This window comes from Artemia sp. Qi Xiang Cuo, chromosome 16, assembly GCF_049724085.1.
Source record: "Artemia sp. Qi Xiang Cuo chromosome 16, ASM4972408v1, whole genome shotgun sequence".
Classification (NCBI taxonomy): domain Eukaryota; kingdom Metazoa; phylum Arthropoda; class Branchiopoda; order Anostraca; family Artemiidae; genus Artemia; species Artemia sp. Qi Xiang Cuo.
In genome coordinates, this window is record NC_142809.1 from 22,539,138 (window position 1) to 22,553,835 (window position 14,698).

Genomic DNA, 14,698 nt, shown 5'->3' on the forward strand with positions numbered 1-14,698 from the left:
AAATCTTCGAATGGGATCCAAAATATCCACAACAGAGATGATATTATGTTTATTAAGAATGTGTAATTAATACGCAGTCTGAATATAAATATTGCTTTTGGCTATATAGAATATAGATTGCAGTCAGTTCTTCCACTTTAAGGAACGTTGTTTTTTATTTTGAAAACGGTTTTTATTTTGAAAACGATATTCAAAAATAAAAGGTAACACAAAGTTCTATTTATAAAATATTTATAGGATAAATTGAAACATCTAGAGCACAAAAGTATGTTTCGTCCCTTAGGAAAAATTTGCTTGATACTAGCCTACATATATCATTTATATTAACATTGTGGGTTTAATAGCTAAAAAGAAACTAAAGAAAATAATTTAATAAAAATTGAAACTAGCTATAAAGATAAAATAATATCAGATTTGATTAAAAAAAACTTTGAGGTATTTATCTCTGCACGAGTGCAAGTACCAGAGCTTCCGCAGGACTTTTGTGCCTATGAGGGGATTAGGGATTTTAAGGAATAATTGAAGCGAGTTTTATGTTTTAAATTTTCGTCATAATTCCTATATGAAATTCGCTTTATTTGTCTTACTTCCTCTTTGGTGACTGAATTTTACATGGGGAGATGTTCCGGTGGAAATTTTCAGCAGGGTTGGAATTGTCTAGGGGATTTTTGTGACGGGGGGGATTTTCTATGGGAGAAATTCTCCGTGGGGGATTTTTCCGCGGAAGAAACTTCCCATTTGAGGGAGGGGGGTCCGGAGAAAATTTTATACGGAGGGGGGGAGGGGTTCCGGCAGGATTTGACAAACGATGAGAACATACATAAAATAAATCTTTTTTCAAATGAAAGTAGGCTAAGGAGAATTTTCTAGGCGAAATTTCGCCACAAGAAATTTCGCGGGAGCGATTTTCAGCGAGAATGGAATGCTCCGGGCAAATTTTCTAGTAGGGATTTTACACGGGAGGAATTTACGTAGGGAGGGGGCATTTTCCATGGAGGAGTGAGGCAGATTTCCCAGCATTATTTGAATAATGACCAGAAAAAAATAAAAGGCTTTTTCGACTGAAAGTAAGAAGTAAAATTAAAACCTAAACCGAACAGAAATTATCCCGTACATAAAGACTGGTTCCCCCTCCTCAATTTATCTCTTTATGCTCAACTTTTTTTTAGCACTTTAAGAAAGCTTCTTATTCCAATTAATTCTGTGTCAGGGGTGGTTCTTGAAGGATTCGTAAAAAAAAGTAAAACTTTAGTATAAAAGAGTGAGGGACTGAGGAGGCGGAAGCTCCCCTCGTATACGAAGTCAGGTCTGGTCGAGTTTTGATATTTCTCCTCTTTTTCAGTTGAAAAAACCTGTTTTTTTTTATTTAATAACAATGCAAAGACAGTGACATGTTCGTAAAATAGTGCAGGTTATGATTGTAAATTCTGAATCACCGACAACCTGTTTGCAAATGAAACATCAACACACTATGATGTACAACAAAACACATGACAAATATTTGGAAACAAATGTTAAAAAATAAATTGAAAGAAAGCTCTGTTTTAAAACTAAAATGAATTAACTGAGCATTTATTAACATTCAGGCAGGTAGTGTGCAATCTTTTTTATTCTGTAGCTTTCCATTCAGTATCTTTTTATTCTGCAGCTTTTGTTTTACTCAATAAATTTTATCTAGTAACTTGTATTCAATAATTTCTATTCAGTAAACCTTAAGGCTTGTTTTCGCTATCCAAATTGTTGCTTTTTTTTCTCAAGGACAAGATTTCAAATTGTACTTTTATTCTTCAAATTCTGAATGTCATTCCTAAAATCCATCGGTATCGTTTTTTCAATATGGTCATGAATTGTCTGTGAATGTCAGTAACAATTGTTGTTGACATTTTCCCGCTTGCTCTCGGAGACTGTCAACATTGTCTTTTGTTTGGACGGTAGATACTGGGCTGTAGCAGGCTGATTAAATTACTCAATTTTATATTAAGGTCAGTTTTAATAAAAATATAAATCAGATTAGCTATGGCAATCTTCAATGTTTTTTTTTTCAGTATATAGCATATGTCGGTCAGAAAATGAACAAGCTTTTAAAGGAAGAAATTGATCAAATTCGGAAACAAAAAAAAGGTACTGCAATAAAAAGTAAATATGAAGATTTCAGACAAGTATCCAAAAGTAAAAAATAAGCTTGTTGACGGGTAGTAGCAGTGAAATGGTAGTCTGCTGGTAACCGGCACATTACCTTAGCTAGTTCGAATTGTTATTAAAAAATACTGTCAAAACAATCTTCGACAAATTTTTTCTTGTCTCAATAGAATTATAAAAGTGATGGTTTCTCTATCTTTGTAGAATTTTTTTGGAAAATATAGGAAGCTACAAAAGATATTTTTGACCCTTGCTGAGGAATGAAAACATTTTATTGTGATCATAATTTCCGCACATGTATTAAATGCTGTATATTGTGACCAGACAGCACACTAACTACAATGCCTAAAAAATAATTTCCCGCTTATGTCCAGTAAAAGAATATTACTTTATATAATTGGGAAATGTTCAATGATGTAAAAAGCTAGCCTGAAAACAATGATGTAATGCTGTTGCCTGAAGTACTCTGGAGAGCTTTTACAACCAATCATGGTTCATTTACACATTGCGGAAATCCATGTGGAAATTCTTCCGTATCTTTTCAGACGATGGCCCAGAAAACGCTAGTTTTAAGGCAAAATTTTCAAATAAATGCATCAGCGTGTTAAAAAGAACAATTCATGCTTCATAATTCGCAGAATAATTGAACAGCTAACACATTTTACATGCAGCCCTGTTTTGTTTAATGTTAAAAGATCGTGAAGTTTTTGATGATCCATAGTCAATGTTTTGTTTCATTTATATCTTGTCAGGAATCCTTCCTGATTTGACCAAATCGTTTTGGAAAGCTAGTGAGTTTTTCAAGCACGAAAACGGACGGAATCCCCGCACGGATTGCCAAATCCGGACGGATTTCCGCAATGTGTAAATGCACTACTAGCTGGTTTCTGGTTATCAGATGGATTATATTTTTCTTTTCTGTTTATGCCTGACTCCAAGTGAGTATTTCATACGCTTCAAAGAGATTACAAGTAGTTGTTATCTTCTATTTAAAGGCGACAAGTTTTATGTATAGTTGTGTGTGTATGCCTTGTTCGGGGATCGAGGCCTAGCTTTCAGCAAAAGATTTACGGGGGGGGGGGGGGCGGACTTAGAATTTGCTTTTGGGGGAAGGAGCGTACCATTTTTTTCCGATTTTCACAAAATAATAAACACTATGGTTTTGTTTTTATGGCTGTAGTACAAAAAATATTTGCCTAGTTAGAAATAGTGAATTACAAATCAAAATACCCAGTGAAGGAGTTAAATAAGTGTCCTTAATGATAAGTCTTACCACTGTGACCAAGGTTATATCACAAACAGTGGAGAAAATTCAAAACGAGGATTCTTGGCTGTTTTCAACTTTAGTAACTTAATTATACAATATTGTTATTGGAAAAATTATATTGTATTCGATGCCTAAAAAGTATTTGGTGATTTTGTTTTATTTAAATTAAGTAAATGATTTGCTCCATATTTATGCCCCATTGGGGTTCGAGAGCAAATAGCTCGTGGTATGAAACATGATGATTACATATTTTAATGATGATTTTCCCGGTATTCAAATGAAATAGGTTCACTTTTAGGACTGTAGTTGGGGTATGCTACTATCAAGAAGTTAAAAGCGTCTTAAACTATTTTGCGATGTAAAGAAAAAGTAAATTAAAGAATCAACACAGTTAACAAGGAAGTAAAATAATATTTTGACAAATCCAATAGAATGGTGACAAAAAGGGCCAGTGGCCTATTTAATATATTTTTCGTAACAAAGTTAAGACTGACTTCTGACCTTTATAATAAGTATAATAATTCCTACTCTGTGGGAGAAACGTGGATGGATATTCTGCTTGGCAAGACGGGGCCGAGGAAACGATTCCCACTGCCACCAGGCTGGGTTACAGGCTTCCGTCTTGCGCCTGTAAAAAAAGACTATGCAAATGAAGCGTCTCCAGGGATGGAGATGAACATGGAATCCCTTTTCTAATACCTGTTTCAGACCGCAGATTAATTCATGAAAGTTTCTTCGCCATCAAACGGGAATGCAACTTTCAAAGTACAAACTTTTTCCCATTGATAGTACCAAATCTGTGGCCTTGTCTCCAATACCAAAGAAAACTGTGAAGATAATGTTATGCATAGATTACATTACCTTTTTTGGTTGTCATTTTTTCAATGAAATAGTCAGTAAAATTACTTCAACTATATCATAATTGATTTGACTTTAGATAACAGTTGTTTGAGCCGTCCTATCCAAGTGGTTAGCGCACTAGACTTGAAATTCTGAGGATAAGGTTCAAGTCTTGGGTGTCGGTGGCTATTTGGTTTGGAGCGGGGGTCAATGAAGTGACTGTAAGCTCAGCTACAGTCGACCCAGCTCTAAATGAGCATTGGGAGAAATCTGGGGGAGAAACACGGGAAGTATTGAATGATTTTCACCCAATCACGCATTGCACTCCCGGCCGAAGGCAGATAATCAGAGGTCGGCACCTGCGCTATGCAGACCATTGGTCAGCAAGCGAGTAAGTAAAGTTTATTTTTTAGATAACGGTAAAGAAATTCTATCAATGAACAAAGTCCTCTCTCATTTCATTCGCTCGAGAAGCTTATTGGTTGAACCAGAAAGGCTACAGGAATATCTTGCTATGTCGCGAAAAAACTGGCAACGGTATGCAGAAGAATTTAAAGAAATGATCGCCACGAAACCAGGAATGCGACCCAGTGCGATCAGAATTGATCAATTAGATAGAGACCAATTAGAACCTGGGAAAACTACATTTCCTGGTAAGTGTTTTTACTAACCCTTTTAACTTTTTCAAGAATGTGGTAAAAAAAAGAGAGCGAAAAAAGAGAATATACGACTTCACAAAATAAAAAGCTGAAATAAGATAAAGGGGGGCGGACATCGTCTACTACTTCTTGTATTGGTATTTAGAATAGTGTGTAGAAAAAATAAACGCAAAAGCTTGGTGTGCAAATGTGGAAATTGGGAGACTTGGGGGGGGGGGGGGAGGGGGGTAACCCAAAACAGGGGATGGCTACTTTTCCTTGATAATTGTTTCTTTTTATAATGGATTTTTTTTGGTAGTGACACTTTTCTCAATAACTAAAAATATTAACGACTGACACCACTTGTTAAATTGAAATTCCTGAAAGGTAAGTAGCCAATGGCTTCCCTTAAGATTAGTAAACATCAAAAACAAGAAGAACAATAGGGAAATCTTTTCACAAGACAGTGAGGATCATTTTAATGAATACTTCGGCCCTATGTCCAAGGGCCGTCCTCGGCAAGGCAAATGTATATAAAAGAAAGAAAACTCACGACAACATGCGACAGATAAAACTAAAGTATAAAATTTTTCAAAATAGTCCAGGCATCCTGACTCCAGCGAAGTTCAACCAGGACTCTTGTGAAAAGATTTCCCTATTGTTCTTCTTATTTTTGATGTTAATGATGGAGAGGCAGTGTGGTCTTCGTCGTTATTTACTTAAGATTAGTCTCTAAGGACTTCTTCACGATAAGTAGCAAACATTAGTGACCTTCAATCCGTACCTAATTTTCGTACCCCTTCCCTTAAAAATAAGTATATTTGGGCCTAAAACGCACTTTAGTGCAAATGCGGTATCAGAGTGATTTGAACTCATGACCACAGATTAAGATTATCACCTTTGATATTATAGTTGCCACCTTTTATATTCCAATTTGACATTGCCACCTGTCATACTAGAAGGTTGCCACCTTCCAATTACGCAAGTGTTAAAACTTATTTTTCTGTGTTATCTTAATAGCGTATTCCTCGGAAAGTATTCCCGTCTTTGACCCTTGACTTTGTGAGTCTATAGAAGTAAATGGATTCTGCCTGAGAATCAAAACCCTAAAGACCAAAAAAAGGAAAAATACATATATAAAAAAGGAAAAAAAGAAGAAAATGTGTATACTCTACAAGTGGACCTTCAAAAAAAATAAAAGAAAAAGAAAAATTAGCTAAATTTTAAACAGTTCCCACTTCCCGCATAACAAAGCTAGTTCAGAAATGTGCTATGAAGTAGAAAACGTTACTGTTTCTTCTTGTCAAATAGCCAACATTTTATAAAGAGATTAGAATTTTTTTTCATGGCTTGTAAAAATATTTAATTTGTATTCTTTGTTTTGATAAATTGGGCCTTGAGACAAATCCTTAAAGAGAAGAAAATTTTCTTTTTCTTCTGTACGTAGGTATGAAGCCCCTGAGGCATTGAAAAATTTCAGCACGCATGCTTGAAAGACGTATCGATTTTAAAACATTATGTTAGAAATTAGTTTCTTTAAAATATATTGATATTTTTTAACTTTAAGTAATTTAAAAAAAAAACACGACGGATAACATTTCACTCATATTTTCATTTTTCGTTTCATTGTTTCAAATGGCATTGATGTTTGTTTTAAAAATCCTGACTCCACTTTGTTATCTGAAAGTTCGGGTTGCTTTCAACTTTTATTTTTATCAGCATTCTCACTTGAGGGCCGGACAGACGTAGCTTTTTTCGGAACCGACTTGCAAAGAAAACGACAGCGATTTGAGGTTGAAAAATTTTCGAGTTTTCGGTGCCGATATAATAAAACGGCAACGAATTTCATCATAATCATAAAAAAAAACAAAATAATGCTTAAAAAAAATTATCTTCCTGAGGTGGTTCAATCCTCAATCGTTTCCTTCCCTTCAGAAGGAAAATCAAAAGAACTCCGTTGAGATCAATCTTGCAACTAATGATAAACTGCAGTCGACTATTGGTGTCTATGATGTTTAGTTTTGAAAATCTCGCGGAAAGGGTGCTGTTTTTGTACCCCTTTCGTTTGCCCAATTAGCTATTGAAATTGATGCCGAGAAAGGTTACGTGTGCGCAGCCCTTTAATGTTGCTTTGACGAGAAACTCCAGGGCAACAGGGGAAATATTGTTTCGGAACACCGCTCATGTTTCATCCTCATAAGTAAACTAGCAAACTTTTAGTTTGAAAAAAAAAAAAAATAGTTTCTGGTTTTATGCCTTTAAAAACGTTTTTAAATCGATTGAAATTTTGTTATTTTCTGTTTTAAAACCTCTTACGTAGAGGAACTCACTGGCTATACTCAATTTGAGTTGTGATTATAACCACAGGGAGATATTGATGCAAACAATGTACGACAAATATAGTAGTATTGTTTAATTTGTGTCCCATATTTCTAGCTATTGTGCATTTTGGCCTCCGTCCACCTCAATTAAGTTATGCCGGAAATCCGGACTATCAAAAAACATGGCGGGAGTATGTCAAATACCGCCACCTTCTAGCAAATATGCCAAAACCTCTTCAAAAAGACAAGGAGAAACTCAATGATATTGAGAAGAAATTAGTGGCGTTAAGGTCAGCTAGCTCAATGAAAAGAGATGTTACTATTGCCGTTTCTGCTGAAGGATTCTATACGACAGGAATCATGACTGATATGATACAGGTATGTGATAATAGACAAGTAAATTATGAATATAATGAATTTTTTTTAATTGATTCGAAAATGCCTACACATTAATTTATCCCGTATTAATCCGCTGATTCCAGCGAACGATAACACTTTTTGGTTTTTGTATTGGATTATTATTATGTTGGATTGGATTATAATGGGTCTTTTTAACCCACATAACAATATATAAGCGGATCCAAAGCGAAAACAAAACAAGCAAAAAAACAAAAGTTATACAACACAGTAAATGCAAATACAATTTTAATTACCTAATAAAACGTTATACCCATACAACGTTATACAATATAACAACAAAAGATAATATTTTACAATACATTAAATGCAAATATAATTTTAATTACCTAATAAAACGTTATACCCATACAACGTTATACAATATAACAACAAAAGATAATATTTTACAATACATTAAATGCAAATACAATTTTAATTACCTAATAAAACGTTATACCCATACAACGTTATACAATATAACAACAAAAGATAATATTTTACAATACATTAAATGCAAATATAATTTTAATTACCTAACAACGCAACCAAGCGCTAAGTAGACGGGTCTAGCGTTCCAACGGGGTACAGTTGTACCGTTTTTTGCGCAATTCAGTAATACTGGTAAAATGCGGTACATTCGGACATTTATATTCCAAAAATTTCTGGTACAGTTTGGTATGCTTTGCCTTTATTTGTGAGGTCAAGTTTTGCTCTTTAGAACTCCTCCGGTCAGGTCTTAGGATGATAAGCAGGAGAAAAAGGATTTTTCGTTGAACGCAAACTCAACACAAAAATAAATCTGGGAATTTCAAACTGACCATCACATGAGGAAATAGGGCTTAAATTAGAATAAGAAAGATTCCGACAAGCTTTATTGAGCATAGAATATTCAATTAAAATACCAAAATTTATGTTTGTTATGAATTGTCGGTGCGAACCTCTTGGTCTGAATATTCTTCATAGTAACTATCAATCTATGATGATCAATAGGATACTTCGTCTGATATTTTTTTTTATATAGGCAACGTGTTTGCCAATTCTAATTGTCCTCAACTACTATCTATTATAAATTCCTATTCTTTTAGAATGCCTAACTTAAACATTAGATTGTGTACGCCTCTAATTGCTTCTCTCATTCCAACCACTTGCAATATTTTGGGTTTTCAGAAGAATTTTACCCTAAAGTACCAAGGACATCAAAATAAAAACATTTTTTTCCCCTATGGACTTATCTTAGGTTCAAGGTCGTATCCAGGGGGGACTAGGGTTTTAACCCCCCCCCCCTCCTCGTAATTTCTTTGTGGCTCGTAAAAACGTAACACCTTAAAGTTGGTATCTTTTTCCCAGGCGACACTGTCTTTCTGTGACGAAAAAATAAACGTTTAAATGAGGTTAAGTTCATTTATTTAGACAATGAAGACAGGGTCTTAGGATGATAAGCAAGAGAAAAAAGGTTTTTTCGTCGAACGCAAACTCAACACGGAAATTAATCTGGGAATTTCAAACTGACCATCACATGAGGAAATAGGGCTTAAATTAAAATAAGTAAGATTCCTGCAAGCTTTATTGAGAATAGAATATTCAATTAAAATACCAAAATTTATGTTTGTTATGAATTGTCGGTCCAAATCTTTTGGTCTTGAACTACTTGCAATATTTTGGGTTTTCAGAAGAATTTTAGCCTAAAGTACCCAGGACATACAAATAAAAGCATTTTTGGTCCCCCATGGAGTTATCTTAGGTTCAAGGTCGTATCCAGGGGGGACTAGGGGTTGAACCGCCCACCCTCCCCTTAATGTCTTTCCGACTCATAAAAACGTGACACAAATGCAAATAAACTCATTTTTGATGCGTTTTTTAAGTTTTCGACGTAACACCTTAAATCTGGTATCTTTTTCCTAGACCATGCTGTCTTTCTGTGACAAAAAAATAAATGTTTAAATGGGGTTAGGTCCATTTATTTTTACAATGAAAACAGGTACAAAAGTCTAGATATTTTGACCAAATATACAGCAATCGTTCTCAGTAAACATACTATAGAATCAAAATTAAAACTAACATATTTATGCAGACAAAATAATTAACTTTCAGGTCATTCAATAGTTTTTTTTTTGGAGAGAGTTCAATAACAAGGTTCATTCAAAGTCTTGAAATGTAAATTTTTTTCTTTAATCTTGTCTAAATGTAAAATAAATTTCCAATGAAGGTGGCAAAGTCTTCTAACTGCAAACGAGATGTTTCGACATTTCGTTTGACTCAAGACTTTGAATGAACCTTGTTATTGAACTCTCCGAAAAAAATCTAGTGAATAATCTGTAAATTAATTATTTTGTGTATGATCCGTAAATGAATTATTTTATTTTGTATAAATATGTTAGTTTAAATTTTAATATTTTAGTATTTCTACTGATGACGATCGCTGCATATGTGATCGAAATATCAAAACATTTGTACTTGTTTTCCTTGTCTAAATTAAAATCCTCCCCTCCCCCCTTCGCCTCTCGAACAAAAAAAAGAGGATACGGCCCTGCTTATGTCTATTCATAATTTAAAACCGCAATTTTCTAAAACATTTGGTTTTTTGTTTGTTTCAAAATTATGAAGTTTTTAGGGCAGTATCATACTTTGTGAGTTGTGAGTTTGTCGAGACGCGAAGTTAAATAAGCAAAACTGGTTACTTAAATTTGATTATGTTTTTCTTTCTTAAAAATTCGAACATTACAAATCTGACAACTCAACCTTCAAAGGAAAGCTATGTTTTCTTGAGCTGGTTAATGCTTCATGTTTTTAGCTTGGTTTTTACTGATTTTTCGCCCGCTTTTTTTTATTTAGTGCCCGTTTCTACCATAAAAGTGCATAACTGCATATGGAAGTCTTTTTTGTTAAAAAATTAAATTTCCGATTTATCCTCAGACCTTGAATACATTATCTAGTAACTATCAATATATATATTAACTAACCTCCTTCCCACGCCCTTTTCCCCCTAACGTCGCTCGATCAAGTCATTTTGTTCAGCATAGTTGAAAGATCCAGTAACTATCCCATTGAGGATGACAGGATCTCACAGTCCCCAGGGAAGGTGATCAAATTATAACGTTTGCCCATTGTTTGCGTATAGAAAAACGTATCGGAAAGTCTAAATATATTTTTCTGGGGGGGGGGGGGGAATTTCTATGGGGAGAATTTTTCGCTAGGAGGGAAGTTTCTGGTGGGAATTTTACTTTTCAGGGTAAATTTTACACGGAGGGGGGGGGGGAATTCGGCAGAAATCATATAGGTAACTAGCTTTATTTGTCTTGCTTTTTCTTTGGGGACTCCATTTTACACGAAGAAATGTTCTGGGGGAACTGTCCAGGAAAAATTTTCAGCGGAGTTTGAATTTTCTGGTGGGTTTTTCCATGGGGAGAGTTCATCCATAGGGGAGCTATTACCGGGAGAAATTTTCCGTAGAGAAATTCTTTGCGGAAGAAACTTTCTATTGGGGGGAAGGATTTCCGGAATATTTTTTCCATATAGGGGGAATTCCCGCCATGATCTGAAAAAGGATCAGAAACTATATAAAAACTAGTCCTTTTTTCAAATGAAAGTGCGCTAAGGAGAATTTTCCTGGTAGAATCGTCCGCAAAAAATTTTTGGGGGTAATTTGCATTGAGGGTGGAAATACCCGGGGGTAATTCCCCAATGGGGATGGATTTTTTATGGGAGGAACTTTCCATGGAGGATTTTTTTTTGGGGGGGGGGGATTTTCCAAGGAGGGAGAGGTGGATTTCCCAGCATTGTTTCGAAAACGATCAAAAGTTAAATAAAAAAGCGGTTATGTTCAACTGAAAGTAAGGAGCAACAATAAAACTTAAAATGAACAGAAATTGTTCTGTATAAGAGGGGGGTGCCCCTTCCCCCCTCTTTATGCTAAAGTTTGTTCAATATCCCCCTCTTTGCGCTAAAGTTCTATTTTCTATACCAATTCTGTAGGAACGACTCCTGAAACACAAAGACCGTTTCATTAGAATCAGAAGTTTTTTTTTTTAAAGTACTAAAAAGCTTCAGCCATTTAATCATTTAATTCTTTGACAAGAAAACAATCTTTATTTCTAGCTATGTGTTTTTATTCTCATAACTTCGGAAAAATAAAACTAAAAAAAAATCACCATCGTAACCAACATGGGTGCCCGCAGGGGGGCTGCCCCCCTGGAAATCGGGGATTATGTAATAATTATGAGGAAATCAAAAGAAAGAGAGCAGAGTAGGAGAATGATGGAAAAATCTGTGGCGGCCCATGGATGACTGCCTGCCATTAGGTTTTCTACATTTTGTAGATTGGAGCTTGAAACCCCTACAGCAGGGTTTTCTGACATGATGAGTCCAATAAAGTGATTTTCTTTAGAATTGCTTCCTTTTACGATCACCCCTAGGAAAAAACAAATAAACATGCATCAACCATCTTTCTTCTGCAAGAAAAAAAAATTATAGAGTGGAGCTCGAAACCTCTGCGGTAACTCTGATATGATGGATCTAAAAAAGCGATTTTCACTGAAACCACGTGCTTCTTGGGAGTGTTTCCCCTTTATTCGAAAATTAGGCAAATTTTCTCCGATGTCTAGCTTTTGGTGGGTGATAATAAACTGAATGAATTTTATATATTTAGAAACAACATAAAAAGCCAATTCTGTTAATATGTCGATTGTCTTTATTTTCCGTTTTTAGTTTTTATAGATATAAGGGATTTCAGATCGACGGGGAGTATTGTCCCGTTGTGAAAAAAGTATATTTTACATGGCCATTATTAAATCAAAACCTGGTTTCTATTCTGACAGGTGAAGTTTTGTAGTATGGCCTTTACAAATGTGAAGATCTTGGCAAATAGGGGCTTTCTAGATCTTAGAAATATGTTGATCTAGTGCGAATAAATGAAGCTTCCAGGGATTAAATCAGAGTCTAAGATATCCTCATAGAAGGTAATACATTCTAAGACCACACTCGCTAAACATGACGTATGAAACTAAAAGAGGAAAGGAAATAAGAAATGAAAAATAAAATCAAATAGGTGAGAAAAAGAGGATTATTTGTTCTTCGTCTTCATATTTTGCCACTGGCTGACAAAATCCTCGTTTTCTCACCTATTTGATTTGATTCTTCATTTATTATTTCCTTTCCTCTCTTAGTTTTAGACGCCTTAGAAGGTATTTTTAAGATACTTTCTCTAGGGTTTAAGAATTTGTAAAGACAAGTCTACACCTGTTATAATCTTGGGAAACAATAAATCTATCCGTAATTTCGGTTTGAGAGTGATTTTGTTTTACTCTAGGTTTTTAACGAAATGAATTAGACTAAATGCACAATAATTAGATTTATTATACGTTAAGTGAACTAATCCCTTCGCCAGGAACCTTAGCCGTTTAACATTTGCTGAGTTTTGTTTCATTTTGGATGCAAAGTTAGTTACTCTTTTTGTTTTAATTTTTTTCTTATCTATTTAAAAATTAATTATTCCTAAAAATGGATCTTAAAATGTATTCCCGCGCCCTCCACGTATCCCTGCCATTCTGGTGTCTGCCCCCCTAGAAAATTTTCTGGGGGCACCCTTGGTAACCAAGCTTAGGAAAAAAAAATAAATGAAAATGGACTGACAGTTTCATATACATGCTGATATTCATTCGTGAAAGTCTTAATAATTTTCGATTTGATAAAGTTATAAACAATAAGTAGAACAACAGGGAAATTTTTATACAAGACAGTGGAACGCAACTTTAAATGAATATTTCGACCCTATATCCAAGGGCCGTCCTTAGCAAAACAAACGAAGAGAATAAAAAACAATATAAAACAAACTTATAATAAAATTCAATCATTAAAACTGAAAAGATTTTTTTTTTTTTTTTTTTTTTTAAACAGCCCTAATAGCATTACTTCAAGGAAGTTCAACAAGGAGTGGTACACCAAGCGAAGTGGACAGAGAACAATTCATTCAAATGGAATAAAAATACTTAGAGACAAAATTTTAAAGCTAATCTCGCCTTCTTGGCAGCCAGCCTAGATGGTCTGGTCGTAACAGGTTGAGTGGAGTTATTTACTGTTTTTTTAATATAATTAGTTAAATCATTTTTAATTAAGTTTGTGTATAGGGCATTAAGCGAATGTTCCCCCAAATCTCTATTTAAAGAAATATTACTGTTTATTTTGATTTTAATTTTAATTGCCTCTCGAACAACCCGTTTTATGCCTAAATCATTGCTAATAAGGCAAGTTTCTTCAAAAAGTATTTTATGATTAGGGTTATGATATATGTGACTGCTTAAAGCAGAATTAAAGGAAATATTTGTACTATTAGAATTCAACAACACAAAGATGACATAACTAAAGCTTTAAATTCTAATGGTACAAATATTTCGTTTAATTCTGTTTTTAATTCTGTTCGTTTAATTCGGTTAATATAGCATTTAGAAATATAGCATTTGGAAATTAATTTATGCGGAGAACGAAAAATTTGTTAAAAAGTTATAAATTTACCACAGTTTTCTAGTAGCTCATATACAATATGGGATCACAAATAACTGCGCAAAGGGTTAACCCTTTCAGGATTTACACAATTATAAACTTTTTCGTATTTTTTTTTTATGTTTTTGCTTTGACTTTTCTCTCTACCTATCAAGGTTTTAGATTTCTTGCAAACTTTTCCTTCTCTATTGAAGAATAAATGGAAGCTTGCTTTTGAATATGTTTAAAGAAAGTTTTATTTCTATGCCACCGAAATCTCCTTATATAGCATTTGGGAGGTATTGATTGCGTTGCAATCTTTTCCTTCTCTATTGAACAATAAATGGAAGATTGCTTTTGAATATGTTTAAAGAAAGTTTTATTTCTATGCCACTGAAATCTCCTTATATAGCATTTGGGAGGTATTGATTGCGTTGCAATCTTTTCCTTCTCTATTGAAGAATAAATGGAAGACTGCTTTTGAATATGTTTAAAGAAAGTTTTATTTCTATGCCACCGAAATCTCCTTATTTGGGAGGTATTGATTGCGTTGCAAACTTTTCTTTCTCTATTGAAGAATAATTGGAAGATTGCTTTTGAATATATTTAAAGAAAGTTTT

The 14,698-nt window shown here is 34.2% G+C and overlaps 1 protein-coding gene across 2 annotated transcripts in view; it reads left to right on the forward strand.

The window, feature by feature from the left end:
- The window catches only part of drosha (ribonuclease 3 drosha), a 73,963-nt gene that overhangs the window by 34,461 nt on the left and 24,804 nt on the right, over window positions 1-14,698 (forward strand). For both annotated transcript variants that reach the window (XM_089102823.1, XM_089102822.1), the window contains exons 4-5: window positions 4,660-4,899; window positions 7,321-7,583. In XM_089102823.1, coding sequence (XP_088958949.1) covers window positions 4,660-4,899; window positions 7,321-7,583 — 503 coding nt within the window. The remainder of the gene's footprint in view (window positions 1-4,659; window positions 4,900-7,320; window positions 7,584-14,698) is intronic.